Source organism: Megalopta genalis, unplaced genomic scaffold (genome assembly GCF_051020955.1).
Source record: "Megalopta genalis isolate 19385.01 unplaced genomic scaffold, iyMegGena1_principal scaffold0542, whole genome shotgun sequence".
In the NCBI taxonomy this organism is placed as follows: Eukaryota; Metazoa; Arthropoda; class Insecta; order Hymenoptera; family Halictidae; genus Megalopta; species Megalopta genalis.
In genome coordinates this window covers 33,481-53,349 of record NW_027476611.1, presented here as the reverse complement: position 1 = coordinate 53,349, position 19,869 = coordinate 33,481, and the positions used below count along the sequence as shown (strand labels likewise).

Genomic DNA, 19,869 nt, shown 5'->3' with positions numbered 1-19,869 from the left:
AGTTACATCGCAAGTATCTGATGCTAAATCATTTGCTTCGCTTGGATTTGAAGCTAATCCTTCTACATCGCATGGATTTGAAGCTAAGCCTTCTATTTGGCATGGATTTAAAGATAATGATGTGTATCGCATGCATATTGAAGCTAACTCGTTTGATTCGTCTGCATTTGAAGCTGTATCACTTATACCCCAAGTGTTTGATGCTAAATCATTTGTTTCTCATGGATTTGAAGCTAAACCTTCTACATCGCATTGATTTGAAGCTAAATCATGTGTTTCGCTTGGATTTGAAGCTAAACCTTCTACATCGTATCGATTTGAAGCAAAATGATATGTATTCCATGGCTTTTGAAGCTACCCCGTTTGAATCGTCTGCATTTGAAGCTACATCAGTTATATCGCAAGTATCTGATGCTAAATCATTTGTTTAGCATGGATTTGAAGCTAAACCTTCTACATCGCATTGATTTGAAACTAAATCATTTGTTTCGTATTGATTTGAAGCTAATCCTTCTACTTCGAATTGATTTGAAGCTAAATCATGTGTATCGCATGGAATTGAAGCTAACTGCTTTGTTTCGTCTGCATTTGAAGCGATGTCCCTAATATCGCAAGTATCTGAAGCTAAATCATTGGTTTCGCATGGATTTGAATCTAAACCTTCTACATCGCATTGATTAGCTCCCAAATAATGTGTTTCGCTTGGATTTGAAGCTAACTCGTTTGTTTCGTCTGCATTTGAAGCTATGTCACTTATATCACAAGTATCTGAAGCTAAATCATTGGTTTCGCATGGATTTGAAGCTAAACCTTCTACATCGCATTGATTTGAATCTAAATCATGTGTTTCGCATGGTTTAAAGCAAACTCGTTTGTTTCGCATGCATTTGAAGCTAAATCACGTATATCACAAGTATTTGAAGCTAAACCATTTGTTTCGCATGGAATCGATGTTTGGCCTTCTACTTCGCAGTGATTTGAAGCTAAATCATGTGTTTCGCGTGGATTTGAAGCTAACTCGTTTGTTTCGCATGCAGTTCAAGCTGAATCATGTATATCACAAGTATTTGACGCCAAACCATTTGTTTCGCGTGGATTTGAAGCTAATTCCTTTGTTGCGCATGCAGTTGAATCTAAAAACGTATATCACAAGTATTTGTAGCTAAACCATTTGTGTCGCTTGGATTTGAAACTAAACCTTCTACATCGCATTGATTTGCTGCTAAATCATGTGATTCGCTTGGATTTGAAGCTTACTCGTTTGTTTCCCCAGCATTTGAAGCTATATCACTTATACCGGAAGTATCTGAATCTAAATCATTTGTGTCGCATGGATTTGAAGCTAAACCTTCTACATAGAATTGATTTGAAGTTTAATCATGTGTTTCGCTTGGATTTGAAGCTAAACCTTCCACATCGCTTTGATTTGAAGCTACACCTTCTACATCGAATTGATTTGCTGCTATATCATGTGTTTCGCATGGATTTGATGCTAACTCGTTTTTCCCCTGCATTTGAAGTTATATCACTTATATCGCAAGTATTTGAAGCTAAATCATTTGTTTCGCATGGATTTGAAGCTAAACCTTCTACATCGCATTGATTTGCAGCTAAATCATGTGTTTCGCATGGATTTGAATCTAACTCGTCCGTTTCGCCTGCATTTGATGCTATATCACTTATATCGCAAGCGTTTGAAGCTAAATCATTTGTTTTGCATGGATTTGAAGCTAAACCTTCTACATCATATCGATTTAAAGCTAAATGATATGTATCGCATGGATTATGAAGCTATCCCATTTGATTCGTCTGCATTTGCAGCTACATCACTTATATCACAAGTGTTTGAAGCTAAATCATTTGTTTCGCATGGATTTGAAGCTAAACCTTCTACATCGCATTGATTTGAAGATAAATTATGTGTTTCGCATGGATTTGAAGGTAACTCATAAGTTTAGCCTGCATTTGAAGCTATATCACTTATATCGCAAGTATCTGAACCTAAATCATTTGTTTCGCATGGATTTGAATCTAAGCATTATATTTCGAATGGATTTAAAGATAAATGATGTGTATCGCATGGATTTTGAACCTAACTCGTTTGATTCGTCTGCATTTGAAGCTATATCACTTATACCCCAAGTGTTTGATGCTAAATCATTTGTTTCTCATGGCTTTGAAGCTAGACCTTCTACATCGCATTGATTTGAAGCTAAATCATGTGTTTCGCTTGGATTTGAAGCTAAACCGTCTACGTCGTATTGATTTGAAACTAAATCATGTTTTTTGCATGGATTTGATGCTAACTCGTTTGTTTCTCCTGCATTTGAAGCTATATCACATATATCCGAAGTGTTTGATGCTAAATCATTTGTTTCGCTTGGATTTGAAGCTAAACCTTCTACATCGTATCGATTTGAAGCAAAATGATATGTATCGCATGGCTTTTGAAACTACCCCATTTGAATCGTCTGCATATGCAGCTATATCACTTATATCACAAGTGTTTGAAGCTAAATCATTTGTTTCGCATGGATTTGAAGCTAAACCTTCTATATCGCATTCATTTGAAGCGAAATCATGTGTTTCGCTTGGATTTGAAGCTATACCTTCTACATCGCTTTGATTTGTCAGCTAAATCATGTGTTTTGCATGGATTTGATGCTAACACGTTTGTTTCACCTGCATTTGAAGCTACATCAGTTACATCGCAAGTATCTGATGCTAAATCATTTGCTTCGCTTGGATTTGAAGCTAATCCTTCTACATCGCATGGATTTGAAGCTAAGCCTTCTATTTGGCATGGATTTAAAGATAATGATGTGTATCGCATGCATATTGAAGCTAACTCGTTTGATTCGTCTGCATTTGAAGCTGTATCACTTATACCCCAAGTGTTTGATGCTAAATCATTTGTTTCTCATGGATTTGAAGCTAAACCTTCTACATCGCATTGATTTGAAGCTAAATCATGTGTTTCGCTTGGATTTGAAGCTAAACCTTCTACATCGTATCGATTTGAAGCAAAATGATATGTATTCCATGGCTTTTGAAGCTACCCCGTTTGAATCGTCTGCATTTGAAGCTACATCAGTTATATCGCAAGTATCTGATGCTAAATCATTTGTTTAGCATGGATTTGAAGCTAAACCTTCTACATCGCATTGATTTGAAACTAAATCATTTGTTTCGTATTGATTTGAAGCTAAACCTTCTACATCGCATTGATTTGAAGCTAAATCATGTGTTTTGCATGAATTTGAAGCTAACTCGTTTGTTTCCTCTACAATTGGAGCTATATCACTTATATCGCAAGTATCTAAAGCTAAATCATTTGTGTTCCGTTGTATGACGGAACCCCTACAAATCAAACGAGCAAAGATGTTGTCCTCGAGTCAAACATTATTGACCATCTACGCTCGTCCCTGGGAAGAGGAAAATTGCCAGATGTGGATAACCCAGGGACCGAAGGCCCTAGGAAATAGCATATTTTGGACAAAGCAATCGAAATGCCAGAACACCCGTAGCAAACAATTTCGTTGAAAGCCATTTCCGTCGTCTATTCAAGTACTTCTTTTATGACCCACAGTTGGTCACCAAATGTCAATTCTAGACGTTTTTTACGATATGCATGTTCCACCGAGAAGAGGCATTTTCCGGATCATTGTTTGCTACGGCCTATCCTTGGGACACTCGGATTACTTCGCGGGCGTCACCCGAGGGCACGAACACTACCTGCGGGTGACCCTTAGTTTGGGGCGGTCACCTTTCTAATTTCGTACTCCAATCAGTCAGGGCGACCGTTTCCCTCACTCCTCGCAAAAAATGAATAATCCACAAATCCGACTGTCCCAAATTTAGAACACACCCACACCGAACTTACCTCCGAGAAGACACAACACACAACATTCATTCTACCATCAACCCGAACACGGAATAGTCTACTCTCTAAAAATTATACTCTATATCGATGTGAAGTTGAATGTTCAAATATATTCCAAGTTAAAGAAACGAAACTCAGCTTATTATCCCTAGCATCTTGAAAAGTCATAGGGAACCGCGAATATCAATTACGCGGAAAAACATTGGTCCTTCGAGCCGGATTTAGTGTTTGTGAATTCAACAGACATCGACAACACAACCAACAGACGATCATTCATAGGATCATAACACCACCAGTATCAGGCCGATCCACGCTAGCAACTCTGAAATCCTAGTACACATCCGCCTTAAGAACCACAAGGAAACAGGAACATCAGCGAAACCCAATCATTCAATTCTTCGCATCACAAAGGTAGGCTCATTCATAGCATCATCGATTCCCATATCGCGTCCCGTTTTCCTACAATGGCTTCCGCAGACATCCAAATCAGCACGTTACGCCGCAAACGTGGTAACATTATCGGTCAAATTACAATACTTACCAGAGTTCTGGACAATTCACAAGATCCAGATCACTGCGATAAACTATTAATAACCGAACATCTCAATGGACTTGTTAAATCATGGAATCGGTTCGATGATATACAATTTGAAATAGAAACGCTAGTTTCATCGGAAGAATCGCGACGATCAGAGATCCAATGCGATTATTACGCAGTTGTAGCTCGTGCAAAACGAATTCTTCAACAAGACGAGTCACGGAACAACACGCGCAACAACCTTACTGAGTCACCAGCATCTATCGTATCAGCCCCCATAGCCGTAAAATTACCGGAGATGCGATTACCGACATTCGACGGAACCATTGAAAATTGGTCATCCTTCTACGACCTGTTTTCATCGACGATCGACCGCAACGAAAACCTCACCTCAGTGCAAAAATTGCAATACCTAAGATCAACCCTCACCGGGAAGGCCGCCGCATGCATCAAATCGTTAACAACGACCGATGTGAACTATCCGGCCGCGATTGAAATACTGAAAGAAAAATTCGACTGTCCACGCAAAACCCTTTTACGACATTGTGATGCGATTCGAGAGATTCCGAAGCTCGCAAAAGACACACCCGAAGCAATCGACGATTTACTAGACACCTTGAATCAACATCTACGCGCATTAAACAATCTCGGGGAACCCGTAGCAACTTGGAACACACTTCTCATATCAACAATCCTATCAAAACTCAATTCAGATACAATCTTGCAATGGGAACTCACGCTACCAGACAAGCAAATGCCATCATACACGCACCTCATCAAATTCTTACGAAAACGAGCAAACTGTTCAATAGTTGTCAACGGAACCAATCTAATCTCCAGAACTCGTCACCCCTCAGTAAATACATCTCCTAAAAGTATCCACGCAAACTACTCGAAGACGCAGACATTTTTCACCGCCAAACCTGCGCAATGTCCAATCTGCAACGGGTCACACATGGTTCGGGATTGTGAAGTCTTCAATTCAGCTTCCCCCACTACGCGACTAGAAAATGCTACAAAAAATTCATTGTTCCACAATTGTTTACGACCTGGTCACACCACTAACATATGCCGCTCGATTTTCACATGCCGAATTTGCAACCAACGTCACCACACTCTTATACACCAACCAAACGATACGGTGAATCAGAAACCCTCCACCTCCGCAACTACGACCACACACACATCCAAATCAACTACAGCTCCACAAGAAGAAATCACTGAGCCAGACCAACCTTTGTGCAATCGGTGACTATTTCCTCGTGGGATCTCAAGGGACAGGGACACTCACAACATTTTTATTGTAGACTCCCAATCAAACGACCTTTTGGTTACGGCAATCATCCACGCTATCAGTAGGACACATAAACCAGTGACATGCCGGGCTTTAATCGACACCTGCTCGACCACAAATTTCATGACACAAGATCTTGCAAAGAAACTCTCCTTACCTCTAAAACATTGTTCTATTCCGGTCGGCGCGCTCGATACTCTCACTACTGTGGCGAAACACATCGTCAAGGCCACCATCCGTTCCAGAATCAAGAACTATCAACGAACTCTCACCTTTTTGGTCGTGCCCAACATTGCAACCGCAATTCCAGGCGATACAATTGATCGCGCCACCCTAAACATCCCAAGAAACATCGAACTCGCAGATCCTACGTTCCACCGCCCGGCACCAATCGACATGCTGTTAGGGGCCGGCACGGTATTATCCATTTTAAGTGTAGGTCAGATCAATCTTTCACAACCCGATGACCCAGACCTATATCTTCAGAAAACAATGTTGGGTTGGGTAATCGGGGGGAGCGCACCCACATTCAAACCAATAAGAAGTGCTTCATGCCACACACACACATCACTCCAGTTCGATCTCACACGTTTTTGGGAAATTGAAGACGGTCCACAAATACCTCATTTCTCAGAAGCAGAAACAGCATGTGAGGAATATTTCAAAAACACGATCACACGAAACGCGGAAGGAAGATACGTCGTATCACTTCCATTCAACAACGACAAACCAAAACTCGGAGAATCGAAGTCAGCAGCCTATAAACGATTTCTATCCTTAGAAAGAAAGTTAAAACGAGATCCGGAGTTAAATAATCAGTACGAAGCTATTTTTAAGGAATATTTGGATCTTGGCCACATGTCCGAGATCCCTGATACCAACGAAGGCTATTACCTTGCACACCACGGGGTACTCAAGATGTCCAGCCAAACCACCAAGCTCCGCATCGTTTTCGACGGATCAGCTGCCTCAAGCACGGGTCTATCACTCAACGACGTATTACATACTGGCCCCAAAATCCAAGATGACTTATTGTATATTCTCCTGAGATTCCGCACACATCAATACGTTGTCACTGGTGACATCGAAAAGATGTACCGACAATTTTTAATACGTCCAGAAGATAGGAAATTTCAACAAGTACTCTGGCGAGACCATAACGACAGCATTAAGACCTTCCAACTGAACACCGTCACGTTCGGACTATCAGCAGCGCCCTATTTGGCCATACGATGCTTAACCCAATTAGCGGACGATGAACATCACCGGAACATCCCCAGGCGTCCAAAGTTTTAAAACAAGATTTCTATGTAGACGATCTGATAACTGGAACCCCCACGATCCAAGAAGCCATCTCATTGCGCAAGGAACTAACATCATTACTCAACACAGCAGGGTTGCACATCAGGCAATGGGCATCCAACGACAAACGTTTACTCGAAGATCTACCCGATGAAAACATAAATCAACAATTACATTTAGGCGAATCATCAATAGTCAAAACTTTAGGGATAGTCTGGAATTCGGCAGATGACTCCATCACCTACACTGTTAGACCCATTCTCCACACACCCCGCGCCACCAAACGCTTTATTAGTTCAGAAATTGCAAAAATTTACGACCCTCTAGGCCTATTAGGACCAGTCATCATTACGGCAAAACTAATCCTTCAGGAGCTCTGGACTTTAAGAATCGATTGGGACGAATCCTTACCTATGGCAATACACAATAAATGGAGTCAATATTACTCTCAATTACCTCTGCTCAACCAGGCAAGATTCCGGCGAAAAACCGTCATTCAATCTGCATCCAACATTGAACTACATGGATTCTGCGATGCTAGCGAAAGGGCCTACGGGGCCTGAGTGTATATTCGATCTCAGAACAATCACGGGGAGACAATCGTGGAACTTCTAGTCGCAAAATCCAGAGTCGCACCTTTAAAGAGCAAATCCATTCCGCGACTTGAATTATGTGGGTCGGTGTTGCTAGCATCGCTCATGACCACCGTGAAGAAGGCACTAGGCCTGCAGATCGAACGCACAGTATATTGGACAGATTCCACGATAGTTTTACATTGGTTGAGATCCTCACCACACACCTTAAAAACCTTCGTCGCCAACAGAGTGTCTGAAATTCAATCCACTACAACCATCATAGATTGGCGCCACGTCAGTTCTACAGACAAGCCTGCAGATTTGTTGTCGCGGGGTCAAATAATTAAAGACTTTTTACAATCATCCGTCTGGCAGAACGGACCATCTTGGCTCCAACAAGAGCACTCACACTGGCCTACTTGGGAACCAGTCACACACATTAACGATCCGGAGCGAAAAATCGCAATTTGCATGGCAACAATTCCTGTCACCAAAGACGCGAAAATCCTCGAACGGTATTCATCATGGACAAAATTAGTGCGAGTCATTGCAATCTGTCGGCGATGGAGGCCGGGTCGAATCATTAAGGGAAGCTTGACTGTCTCTGAACTATCCCAATCAAGGGTTACCATCCTCAGAATGCTCCAAGAAATATATTTCAAAACAGAAATACTGGCGCTTCGTCGTCAATCGGATCCCTATCTACACGGAAAACTGGCCAAATTGAATCCATTTCTCGATCAAGACGGACTTCTGAGAGTGGGAGGACGTCTCAAAAACTCAACTCTGACCTACTCGCAAAAACATCCAATTCTCCTTCCAAAATCACATATCACCACCTGCATCATTATGAATGAACACAAGAATCTTCTACATGCGGGAGCACAAACCACGTTATATTCACTAAGACGAACGTACTGGCCAATAGACGGTAGAAGTCTGGTATGGAGAACCATTCATGGATGTGTACGTTGCCGGCGAGCAAGTCCTCCATCCGTGGATTATATTATGGGTAATCTACCAATAGCACGAGTGACAGAATCGCGTCCATTCACAAACGTAGGAATCGACTACTGCGGACCTTTTTTTATCAAAGAAAAACAACATCGCAACCGCGGTCGAGTCAAGGTTTATGTGGCAGTCTTTGTTTGTCTCGCAATAAAAGCAATTCATCTTGAACTAGTCAGTGACCTAACCAGCGAAGCATTCATTGCAGCATTACGCCGATTCATCGCAAGAAGGGGATTTTGTGTGAACTTATATTCAGATAACGGTACAGATTTCAAGGGAGCCAATAATGAACTACGAGAACTCCGAGAACTCTTACGATCAGACGACCATCTCAAAAAAATCAACACCTTCCTCATTGAACGAGCCATCAATTGGCATTTTATTCCTCCACAAGCTCCCTATTTTGGAGGCTTATGGGAAGCTGCGGTAAAATCTTTTAAATATCATCTAAAACGCGTCGTAGGCCCGGAATTACTCACATTTGAAGGGCTTAATACACTGATTATCGATGTCGAAGCTATCCTCAACTCTCGACCCCTCACTCCACTTTCTTCAGATCCCTCCGACCTCCTCGCACTCACTCCAGGTCATTTCCTCATCGGTGATGCACTCACGAGCTTGCGCGATCGCGATCTACAAGGAACCCCTGCAAATCGATTATCAGCATGGCAGCGTGTTCAACAATTAAAACAACATTTCTGGAAGCGCTGGCATCGTGAGTATCTGAATGAATTGGCAAATCGCAATAAATGGACCGGGGGTCAACATCCCATCATCGAAGGTGCAATCGTTCTGCTCAGAGAAGACAACGTACCCTCAATGCACAGGCCTCTCGGAAGAATCATTAAAACTCACCCAGGCTCCGACGGCATTGTTCGCGTAGCTACTGTCAGGACAGCCTCGAACGTGTTCGACCGGAGCGTGAAAAAACTTGTACCGTTATTATGTCAATCGGAGGATCAACCACGAGAGAACAACTTAACCATGATAGGACACGAAATATGTGAATAGGAAAAGGGTTTCACTATTGTTAATCTTATAGGTCATAAGGCAACACTTCTGTTTCATACCAAGCGTCGCCAACATTGTAATGTAGCATTTTAAGTTCCCAATCGTATATATCTTAGTATTAGCCAAGTAAATTCAGACATACAAACATAAACAACCACTCACCATCACACATACTTGTCAACTTGATCTTGATCAGTACCCTCTCAACGGGGGGAGAATGTTCCGTTGTATGACGGAACCCCTACAAATCAAACGAGCAAAGATGTTGTCCTCGAGTCAAACATTATTGACCATCTACGCCCGTCCCTGGGAAGAGGAAAATTGCCAGATGTGGATAACCCAGGGACCGAAGGCCCTAGGAAATAGCATATTTTGGACAAAGCAATCGAAATGCCAGAACACCCGTAGCAAACAATTTCGTTGAAAGCCATTTCCGTCGTCTATTCAAGTATTTCTTTTATGACCCACAGTTGGTCACCAAATGTCAATTCTAGCCGTTTTTTACGATATGCATGTTCCACCGAGAAGAGGCATTTTCCGGATCATTGTTTGCTACGGCCTATCCTTGGGACACTCGGATTACTTCGCGGGCGTCACCCGAGGGCACGAACACTACCTGCGGGTGACCCTTAGTTTGGGGCGGTCACCTTTCTAATTTCGTACTCCAATCAGTCAGGGCGACCGTTTCCCTCACTCCTCGCAAAAAATGAATAATCCACAAATCCGACTGTCCCAAATTTAGAACACACCCACACCGAACTTACCTCCGAGAAGACACAACACACAACATTCATTCTACCATCAACCCGAACACGGAATAGTCTACTCTCTAAAAATTATACTCTATATCGATGTGAAGTTGAATGTTCAAATATATTCCAAGTTAAAGAAACGAAACTCAGCTTATTATCCCTAGCATCTTGAAAAGTCATAGGGAACCGCGAATATCAATTACGCGGAAAAACAATTTGTTTTGCATGGATTTGAAGCTAAACCTTCTACATAGCATTGGTTTGAAGCTTAATAATGTGTTTTGCTTGGATATGAAGCTAACTCGTTTGTTTCCCCGTACATTTGTAGCTATATCACTTATATCGGAACAATCTGATGCTAAATCATTTGTGTCGCAACGATTTGAAGCTAAACCTTCCACATATCATTGATTTGAAGCTTAATAATGTGTCTTGCATGGATTTGAAGCTAACTCGTTTGTATCCCCTGCATTTGAAGCTATATCACTTATATCGCAAGTATCTGATGCTAAATAATTTGCTTCGCATGGATTTGAAGATAATCATTCTACACCGCATTGATTTGAATCTTAATCATGTGTTTTGCATGGATTTGAAGCTACCTCGCTTGTTTCCCCTGCATTTGAAACTGTATCACTTATATCGCAAGTATCTGAAGCTAAATCATTTGTGTCTCATGGATTTGAACCTACACCATCTACATAGCATTGATTTGCAGCTGAATCATGTGTTTCGCATGGATTTGAAGCTAACTCATTTGATTCGTCTGCATTTGAAGCTATATCACTTATATCCCAATTGTTTGATGCTAAATCATTTGTTTCGCATGGATTGGAAGCTAAACCTTCTACTTCGCATTGATTTAAAGCTAAATCATGTGTTTCGCTTGGATTTGAAGCTAATCCTTCTACATCGCATTGATTTGAAGATAAATCATGTGTTTTGCTTGGATTTCAAGCTAACTCGTTCGTTTCGCCTGCATTTGATGCTATATCACTTATATCGCAAGTATCTGATGCTAAATCATTTGTTTCTCATGGATTTGAAGCTAAACCTTCCACATCGCATTGATTTGAAGCTAAATCATGTGTTTCGCTTGGATTTGAATCTAAACCTTCTACATCGTATCGATTTGAAGCAAAATGATATGTATCGCATGGCTTTTGAAGCTACCCCGTTTGAATCGTCTGCATTTGCAGCTATATCACTTATATCACAAGTGTTTGAAGCTAAATCATTTGTTTCGCATGGATTGGAAACTAAACCTTCTACTTCGCATTGATTTAAAGCTAAATCATGTGTTTCGCTTGGATTTGAAGCTAATCCTTCTACATCGCATTGATTTGAAGATAAATAATATGTTTTGCTTGGATTTCATGCTAACTCGTTCGTTTCGCCTGCATTTGATGCTATATCACTTATATCGCAAGTATCTGAAGCTAAATCATTTGATTCGCATGGATTTGAAGCTAATCCTTCTACATCGCATTGATTTGAAGATAAATCATGTGTTTTGCTTGGATTTCATGCTAACTCGTTCGTTTCGCCTGCATTTGATGCTATATCACTTATATCGCAAGTGTTTGAAGCTAACTCATTTGTTTCGCATGGATTTGAAGCTAAACCTTATACATCGTATCGATTTGAAGCTAAATGATCTGTATCGTATGGATTTTGAACCTACCCCGTTTGATTCGTCTGCATTTGCAGCTATATCACTTATATCACAAGTGTTTGAAGCTACATCCTTCGTTTCGCATGGATTTGAAGCTAAGCCCCCTACTTCGCATTGATTAGAAGCTAAATCATGTGTATCGCATGGATTTTGAAGCTAACTCGTTTGATTCATCTGCATTCGAAGCAATATCACTTATATCGCAAGTATCTGAAGCTAAATAATTTGTGTCGCATGGATTTGAAGCTAAACCTTCTACATAGCATTGATTTGAAGTTTAATCATGTGTTTTGCATGGATTTGAAGCTAACTCGTTTGTTTCTCCTGCATTTGAATCTATATCACTTATATCGCAAGTATCTGATGCTAAATCATTTGTTCCGCATGTATTTGTAGCAAAACCTTCTACATCGCATCGATTTGCAGCTAAATAATGTGCTTCGCATGGATTTGAAGGAAACTCGTTAGTTTCGCCTGCATTTGAAGCTATATCACTTATATCCCAATCGTTTGAAGCTAAATCATTGGTTTCGCATGGATTTAAAGCTAAACCTTCTAAATCGCATTGATCTGAAGATAAATCATGTGATTCGCTTGGATTTGAAGCTAACTCGTTTGTTTCGTCGGCGTTTGAAGCTATATCACTTATATCGTAAGTATCTGAAGCTAAATCATTTGTTCCGCATGGATTTGAAGCTAAGCCTTCTACTTCCCATTGATTTGAAGCTAAATCATGTGTATCACATGGATTTTGAAGCTAACTCGTTTGATTCGTCTGCATTTGGATCTATATCACTTATAACCCTTGTGTTTGAAGATAAACCATTTGTTTCGCATGGATTTGAATCTAATCCTTCTACTTCGAATTGATATGAAGCTAAATCATGTGTATCGCATGGAATTGAAGCTAACTGCTTTGTTTCGTCTGCATTTGAAGCGATGTCCCTAATATCGCAAGTATCTGAAGCTAAATCATTGGTTCCGCATGGATTTGAATCTAAACCTTCTTCATCGCATTGATTAGCTCCCAAATAATGTGTTTCGCTTGGATTTGAAGCTAACTCGTTTGTTTCGTCTGCATTTGAAGCTATGTCACTTATATCACAAGTATCTGAAGCTAAATCATTGGTTTCGCATGGATTTGAAGCTAAACCTTCTACATCGCATTGATTTGAATCTAAATCATGTGTTTCGCATGGTTTAAAGCAAACTCGTTTGTTTCGCATGCATTTGAAGCTAAATCACGTATATCACAAGTATTTGAAGGTAAACCATTTGTTTCGCATGGAATCGATGTTTAGCCTTCTACTTCGCAGTGATTTGAAGCTAAATCATGTGTTTCGCGTGGATTTGAAGCTAACTCGTTTGTTTCGCATGCAGTTCAAGCTAAATCATGTATATCACAAGTATTTGACGCCAAACCATTTGTTTCGCGTGGATTTGAAGCTAATTCCTTTGTTGCGCATGCAGTTGAATCTAAAAACGTATATCACAAGTATTTGTAGCTAAACCATTTGTGTCGCTTGGATTTGAAACTAAACCTTCTACATCGCATTGATTTGCTGCTAAATCATGTGATTCGCTTGGATTTGAAGCTTACTCGTTTGTTTCCCCAGCATTTGAAGCTATATCACTTATACCGGAAGTATCTGAATCTAAATCATTTGTGTCGCATGGATTTGAAGCTAAACCTTCTACATAGAGTTGATTTGAAGTTTAATCATGTGTTTCGCTTGGATTTGAAGCTAAACCTTCCACATCGCTTTGATTTGAAGCTACACCTTCTACATCGAATTGATTTGCTGCTATATCATGTGTTTCGCATGGATTTGATGCTAACTCGTTTTTCCCCTGCATTTGAAGTTATATCACTTATATCGCAAGTATTTGAAGCTAAATCATTTGTTTCGCATGGATTTGAAGCTAAACCTTCTACATCGCATTGATTTGCAGCTAAATCATGTGTTTCGCATGGATTTGAATCTAACTCGTCCGTTTCGCCTGCATTTGATGCTATATCACTTATATCGCAAGCGTTTGAAGCTAAATCATTTGTTTTGCATGGATTTGAAGCTAAACCTTCTATATCATATCGATTTAAAGCTAAATGATATGTATCGCATGGATTTTGAAGCTATCCCATTTGATTCGTCTGCATTTGCAGCTACATCACTTATATCACAAGTGTTTGAAGCTAAATCATTTGTTTCGCATGGATTTGAAGCTAAACCTTCTACATCGCATTGATTTGAAGATAAATTATGTGTTTCGCATGGATTTGAAGGTAACTCATAAGTTTAGCCTGCATTTGAAGCTATATCACTTATATCGCAAGTATCTGAACCTAAATCATTTGTTTCGCATGGATTTGAATCTAAGCATTATATTTCGAATGGATTTAAAGATAAATGATGTGTATCGCATGGATTTTGAACCTAACTCGTTTGATTCGTCTGCATTTGAAGCTATATCACTTATACCCCAAGTGTTTGATGCTAAATCATTTGTTTCTCATGGCTTTGAAGCTAGACCTTCTACATCGCATTGATTTGAAGCTAAATCATGTGTTTCGCTTGGATTTGAAGCTAAACCGTCTACGTCGTATTGATTTGAAACTAAATCATGTTTTTTGCATGGATTTGATGCTAACTCGTTTGTTTCTCCTGCATTTGAAGCTATATCACATATATCCGAAGTGTTTGATGCTAAATCATTTGTTTCGCTTGGATTTGAAGCTAAACCTTCTACATCGTATCGATTTGAAGCAAAATGATATGTATCGCATGGCTTTTGAAACTACCCCATTTGAATCGTCTGCATATGCAGCTATATCACTTATATCACAAGTGTTTGAAGCTAAATCATTTGTTTCGCATGGATTTGAAGCTAAACCTTCTATATCGCATTCATTTGAAGCGAAATCATGTGTTTCGCTTGGATTTGAAGCTATACCTTCTACATCGCTTTGATTTGTCAGCTAAATCATGTGTTTTGCATGGATTTGATGCTAACACGTTTGTTTCACCTGCATTTGAAGCTACATCAGTTACATCGCAAGTATCTGATGCTAAATCATTTGCTTCGCTTGGATTTGAAGCTAATCCTTCTACATCGTCTGCATTTGAAGCTGTATCACTTATACCCCAAGTGTTTGATGCTAAATCATTTGTTTCTCATGGATTTGAAGCTAAACCTTCTACATCGCATTGATTTGAAACTAAATCATTTGTTTCGTATTGATTTGAAGCTAAACCTTCTACATCGCATTGATTTGAAGCTAAATCATGTGTTTTGCATGAATTTGAAGCTAACTCGTTTGTTTCCTCTACAATTGGAGCTATATCACTTATATCGCAAGTATCTGAAGCTAAATCATTTGTGTCTCATGGATTTGAACCTACACCATCTACATAGCATTGATTTGCAGCTGAATCATGTGTTCCGCATGGATTTGAAGCTAACTCGTTTGTTTCGTCTGCATTTGAAGCTATACCACTTATATCCCAAGTGTTTGATGCTAAATCATTTGTATCGCATGGATTTGAAGCTAAACCATCTACATCATATCGATTTGAAACTAAATGATATGTATGGCATTGATTTTGAAGCTATCCCATTTGATTCGTCTGCATTTGCAGCTATATCACTTATATCACAAGTATCTGAAGCTAAATCATTTGATTCGCATGGATTTGCGGCTAAACCTTCTACATCGTATTGATTTGAAGCTAACTCATTTGTTTCGCATGGATTTAATGCTAAACATTCTACATCGCATGGATTTGAAGCTAAGCCTTCTATTTCGCATGGATTGAAAGGTAATGATGTGTATCGCATGCGTATTGAAGCTAACTCGTTCGATTCGTCTGCATTTGAAGCTATATCACTTATACCCCAAGTGTTTGATGCTAAATCATTTGTTTCTCATGGATTTGAAGCTAAACCTTCCACATCGCATTGATTTGAAGCTAAATCATGTGTTTCGCTTGGATTTGAATCTAAACCTTCTACATCGTATCGATTTGAAGCAAAATGATATGTATCGCATGGCTTTTGAAGCTACCCCGTTTGAATCGTCTGCATTTGCAGCTATATCACTTATATCACAAGTGTTTGAAGCTAAATCATTTGTTTCGCATGGATTTGAAGCTAAACCTTCTACATCGCTTTGATTTGAAGCTAAATCATGTGTTTCGCTTGGATTTGAAGCTAAACCTTTTACATCGGATTGATTTGCAGCTAAATCATGTGTTTCGCTTGGATTTGAAGCTAATCCTTCTACATCGCATTGATTTGAAGATAAATCATGTGTTTTGCTTGGATTTCATACTAACTCGTTCGTTTCGCCTGCATTTGATGCTATATCACTTATATCGCTAGTATCTGAAGCTAAATCATTTGATTCGCATGGATTTGAAGCTAAACCTTCTACATCGTATTGATTTGAAGCTAACTCATTTGTTTCGCATGGATTTGATGCTAAACAATCTACATCGCATGGATTTGAAGATAAATCATGTGTTTTGCTTGGATTTCATGCTAACTCGTTCGTTTCGCCTGCATTTGATGCTATATCACTTATATCGCAAGTATCTGAAGCTAAATCATTTGATTCGCATGGATTTGCGGCTAAACCTTCTACATCGTATTGATTTGAAGCTAACTCATTTGTTTCGCATGGATTTGATGCTAAACATTCTACATCGCATGGATTTGAAGCTAAGCCTTCTATTTCGCATGGATTGAAAGGTAATGATGTGTATCGCATGCGAATTGAAGCTAACTCGTTCGATTCGTCTGCATTTGAAGCTAGATCACTTATACCCCAAGTGTTTGATGCTAAATCATTTGTTTCTCATGGATTTGAAGCTAAACCTTCCACATCGCATTGATTTGAAGCTAAATCATGTGTTTCGCTTGGATTTGAATCTAAACCTTCTACATCGTATCGATTTGAAGCAAAATGATATGTATCGCATGGCTTTTTAAGCTACCCCGTTTGAATCGTCTGCATTTGCAGCTATATCACTTATATCACAAGTGTTTGAAGCTAAATCATTTGTTTCGCATGGATTGGAAACTAAACCTTCTACTTCGCATTGATTTAAAGCTAAATCATGTGTTTCGCTTGGATTTGAAGCTTATCCTTCTACAGCGCATTGATTTGAAGATAAATCATGTGTTTTGCTTGGATTTCATGCTAACTCGTTCGTTTCGCCTGCATTTGATGCTATATCACTTATATCGCAAGTATCTGAAGCTAAATCATTTGATTCGCATGGATTTGAAGCTAAACCTTCTACATCGTATTGATTTGAAGTTTAAACTCATTTGTTTCGCATGGATTTGAAGCTAAACACTCTACATCGCATGGATTTGAAGCTAAGCCTTCTATTTCGCATGGATTTAAAGGTAATGATGTGTATCGCATGCATATTGAAGCTAACTCGTTTGATTCGTCTGCATTTGAAGCTGTATCACTTATACCCCAAGTGTTTGATGCTAAATCATTTGTTTCTCATGGATTTGAAGCTAAACCTTCTACATCGCATTGATTTGAAGCTAAATCATGTGTTTCGCTTGGATTTGAAGCTAAACCTTCTACATCGTATCGATTTGAAGCAAAATGATATGTATCCCATGGCTTTTGAAGCTACCCCGTTTGAATCGTCTGCATTTGAAGCTACATCAGGTATATCGCAAGTATCTGATGCTAAATCATTTGTTTAGCATGGATTTGAAGCTAAACCTTCTATATCGCATTGATTTGAAGCTAAATCATTTGTTTCGTATTGATTTGAAGCTAAACCTTCTACATCGCATTGATTTGAAGCTAAATCATGTGTTTTGCATGAATTTGAAGCTAACTCGTTTGTTTCCTCTACAATTGAAGCTATATCACTTATATCGCAAGTATCTAAAGCTAAATCATTTGTGTCGCCTGGATTTGAAGTTAAACCTTCTACATAGCATTGATTTGAAGCTTAATAATGTGTTTTGCTTGGAATTAAAGCTAACTCGTTTGTTTCCCCTGCATTTGAAGCTTATATCACTTATATCGCAAGTATCTAAAGCTAAATCATTTGTTTTGCATGGATTTGAAGCTAAACCTTCTACATAGCATTGGTTTGAAGCTTAATAATGTGTTTTGCTTGGATATGAAGCTAACTCGTTTGTTTCCCCGTACATTTGTAGCTATATCACTTATATCGGAACAATCTGATGCTAAATCATATGTGTCGCAACGATTTGAAGCTAAACCTTCTACATCGCATTGATTTGAAGCAAAACCTTCTACATCGCATTGATTTGAAGCTTAATCATGTGTTTCGCTTGGATTCGAAGCTATACCTTCTACATCGCTTTGATTTGAAGCTAAATCATGTGTTTTGCATGAATTTGATGCTAACTCGTTTGTTTCCGCTGCATTTGAAGCTATTTCAGTTATATCGCAAGTATCTAATGCTAAATCATGTGTTTCGCATGGATTTGAAGCTAAACCTTCTACATCGCATTGATTTGAAGATAAATCATGCGTTTTGCATGGATTTTATGCTAACTCGTTTGTTTCCCCTGCATTTGAAGCTATATCAGTTATATCGTAAGTATCTGATGCTAAATCATTTGTTTCGCATGGTTTTGAAACTAAACATTCTACATCGCATTGATTTGCAGCTAAATCATTTGTTTCGCATGGATTTGAAGCTAAACCTTCTATATCGCATTGATTTGAAGCTAAATCATTTGTTTCGCATGGATTTGAAGCTAAACCTTCTACATCGCATTGATTTGCAGCTAAATCATGTGTTTCGCATGGATTTGAAGCTAACTCGTTCATTTCGCCTGCATTTGATACTATATCACTTATATCGCATGTGTTTGAAGCTAAATCATTTGTTTCGCATGGATTTGAAGCTAAACCTTCTACATCGCATTGATTTGAAGCTAAATCATCTGTTTCGCTTGGATTTGAAGCTATACCTTCTACATCGCTTTGATCTGAAGCTAAATCATGTGTTTTGCATGGATTTGATGCTAACTCGTTTGTGTCGCCTGCATTTGAAGCTATATCACAGAGAACCCAAGTGTTTGAAGCTCAATCATTTGCTTCGCTTGGATTTGAAGCTAATCCTTCTACATCGCATTGATTTGCAGCTAAATCCTGTGTTTCGCATGGATTTGAAGCTAACTCGTTCGTTTCGCCTGCATTTGATGCTATATCACTTATATCGCAAGTGTTTGAAGCTAAATCATTTGTTTCGCATGGATTTGAAGCTAATCCTTCTACATCGTATCGATTTGAAGCTAAATGATATGTATAGCATGGATTTTGAAGCTATCCCGTTTGATTCGTCTGCATTTGCATCTGTATCAGTTATATCACAAGTGCTTGAAGCTAAATCATTTGTTTCGCATGGATTTGAAGCTAAACCTTCTACATCGCATTGATTTGAAGCTAAACCTTCTACATCACATTGATTTGAAGCAAAACCTTCTACATCGCATTGATTTGAATCTTAATCATGTGTTTCGCTTGGATTTGAAGCTATACCTTCTACATCGCTTTGATTTCAAGCTAAATCATGTGTTTTGCATGGATTTGATGCTAACTCGTTTGTTTCCCCTGCATTTGAAGCTATATCAGTTATATCACAAGTATCTGATGCTAAATCATTTGTTTCGCATGGATTTGAAGCTAAACCGTCTACATCGCATTGATTTACAGCTAAACCATGTGTTTCGCATGGATTTGAAGCTAACTCGTTCGTTTCGTCTGCATTTGATGCTATATCACTTATATCGCAAGTGTTTAAAGCTTAATCATTTG

At 39.2% G+C, this 19,869-nt stretch overlaps 2 protein-coding genes across 2 annotated transcripts; both read left to right on the top strand.

Annotated features, from left to right (window-relative positions):
- The first annotated feature begins 4,347 nt into the window (after window positions 1-4,347).
- Window positions 4,348-7,580, top strand: LOC143263391 (uncharacterized). Its single transcript, XM_076528402.1, has 3 exons — window positions 4,348-5,296; window positions 5,729-6,855; window positions 6,996-7,580. The coding sequence occupies exons 1-3, from the start codon at window positions 4,348-4,350 to the stop codon at window positions 7,578-7,580; spliced, it is 2,661 nt and encodes an 886-aa protein (XP_076384517.1).
- A 135-nt stretch (window positions 7,581-7,715) lies between these two features.
- LOC143263394 (uncharacterized) lies at window positions 7,716-9,614 on the top strand. Its single transcript, XM_076528405.1, has one exon. It carries the CDS (start codon window positions 7,716-7,718, stop codon window positions 9,612-9,614), a length of 1,899 nt encoding a protein of 632 aa, XP_076384520.1.
- Window positions 9,615-19,869: the final 10,255 nt, after the last annotated feature.

Bases quoted from the DNA above. Each gene is read 5' to 3' on its own strand.
- LOC143263394 (XM_076528405.1), top strand. From the start codon at position 7,716: ATGACCACCGTGAAGAAGGCACTAGGCCTGCAGATCGAACGCACAGTA.
- LOC143263391 (XM_076528402.1), top strand. From the start codon at position 4,348: ATGGCTTCCGCAGACATCCAAATCAGCACGTTACGCCGCAAACGTGGT. The intron at 5,297-5,728 runs GTATCCACGCAA...TTTTTATTGTAG, and splicing joins AGTAAATACATCTCCTAAAA to ACTCCCAATCAAACGACCTT. The intron at 6,856-6,995 runs GTACTCTGGCGA...GAACATCCCCAG, and splicing joins AAGATAGGAAATTTCAACAA to GCGTCCAAAGTTTTAAAACA.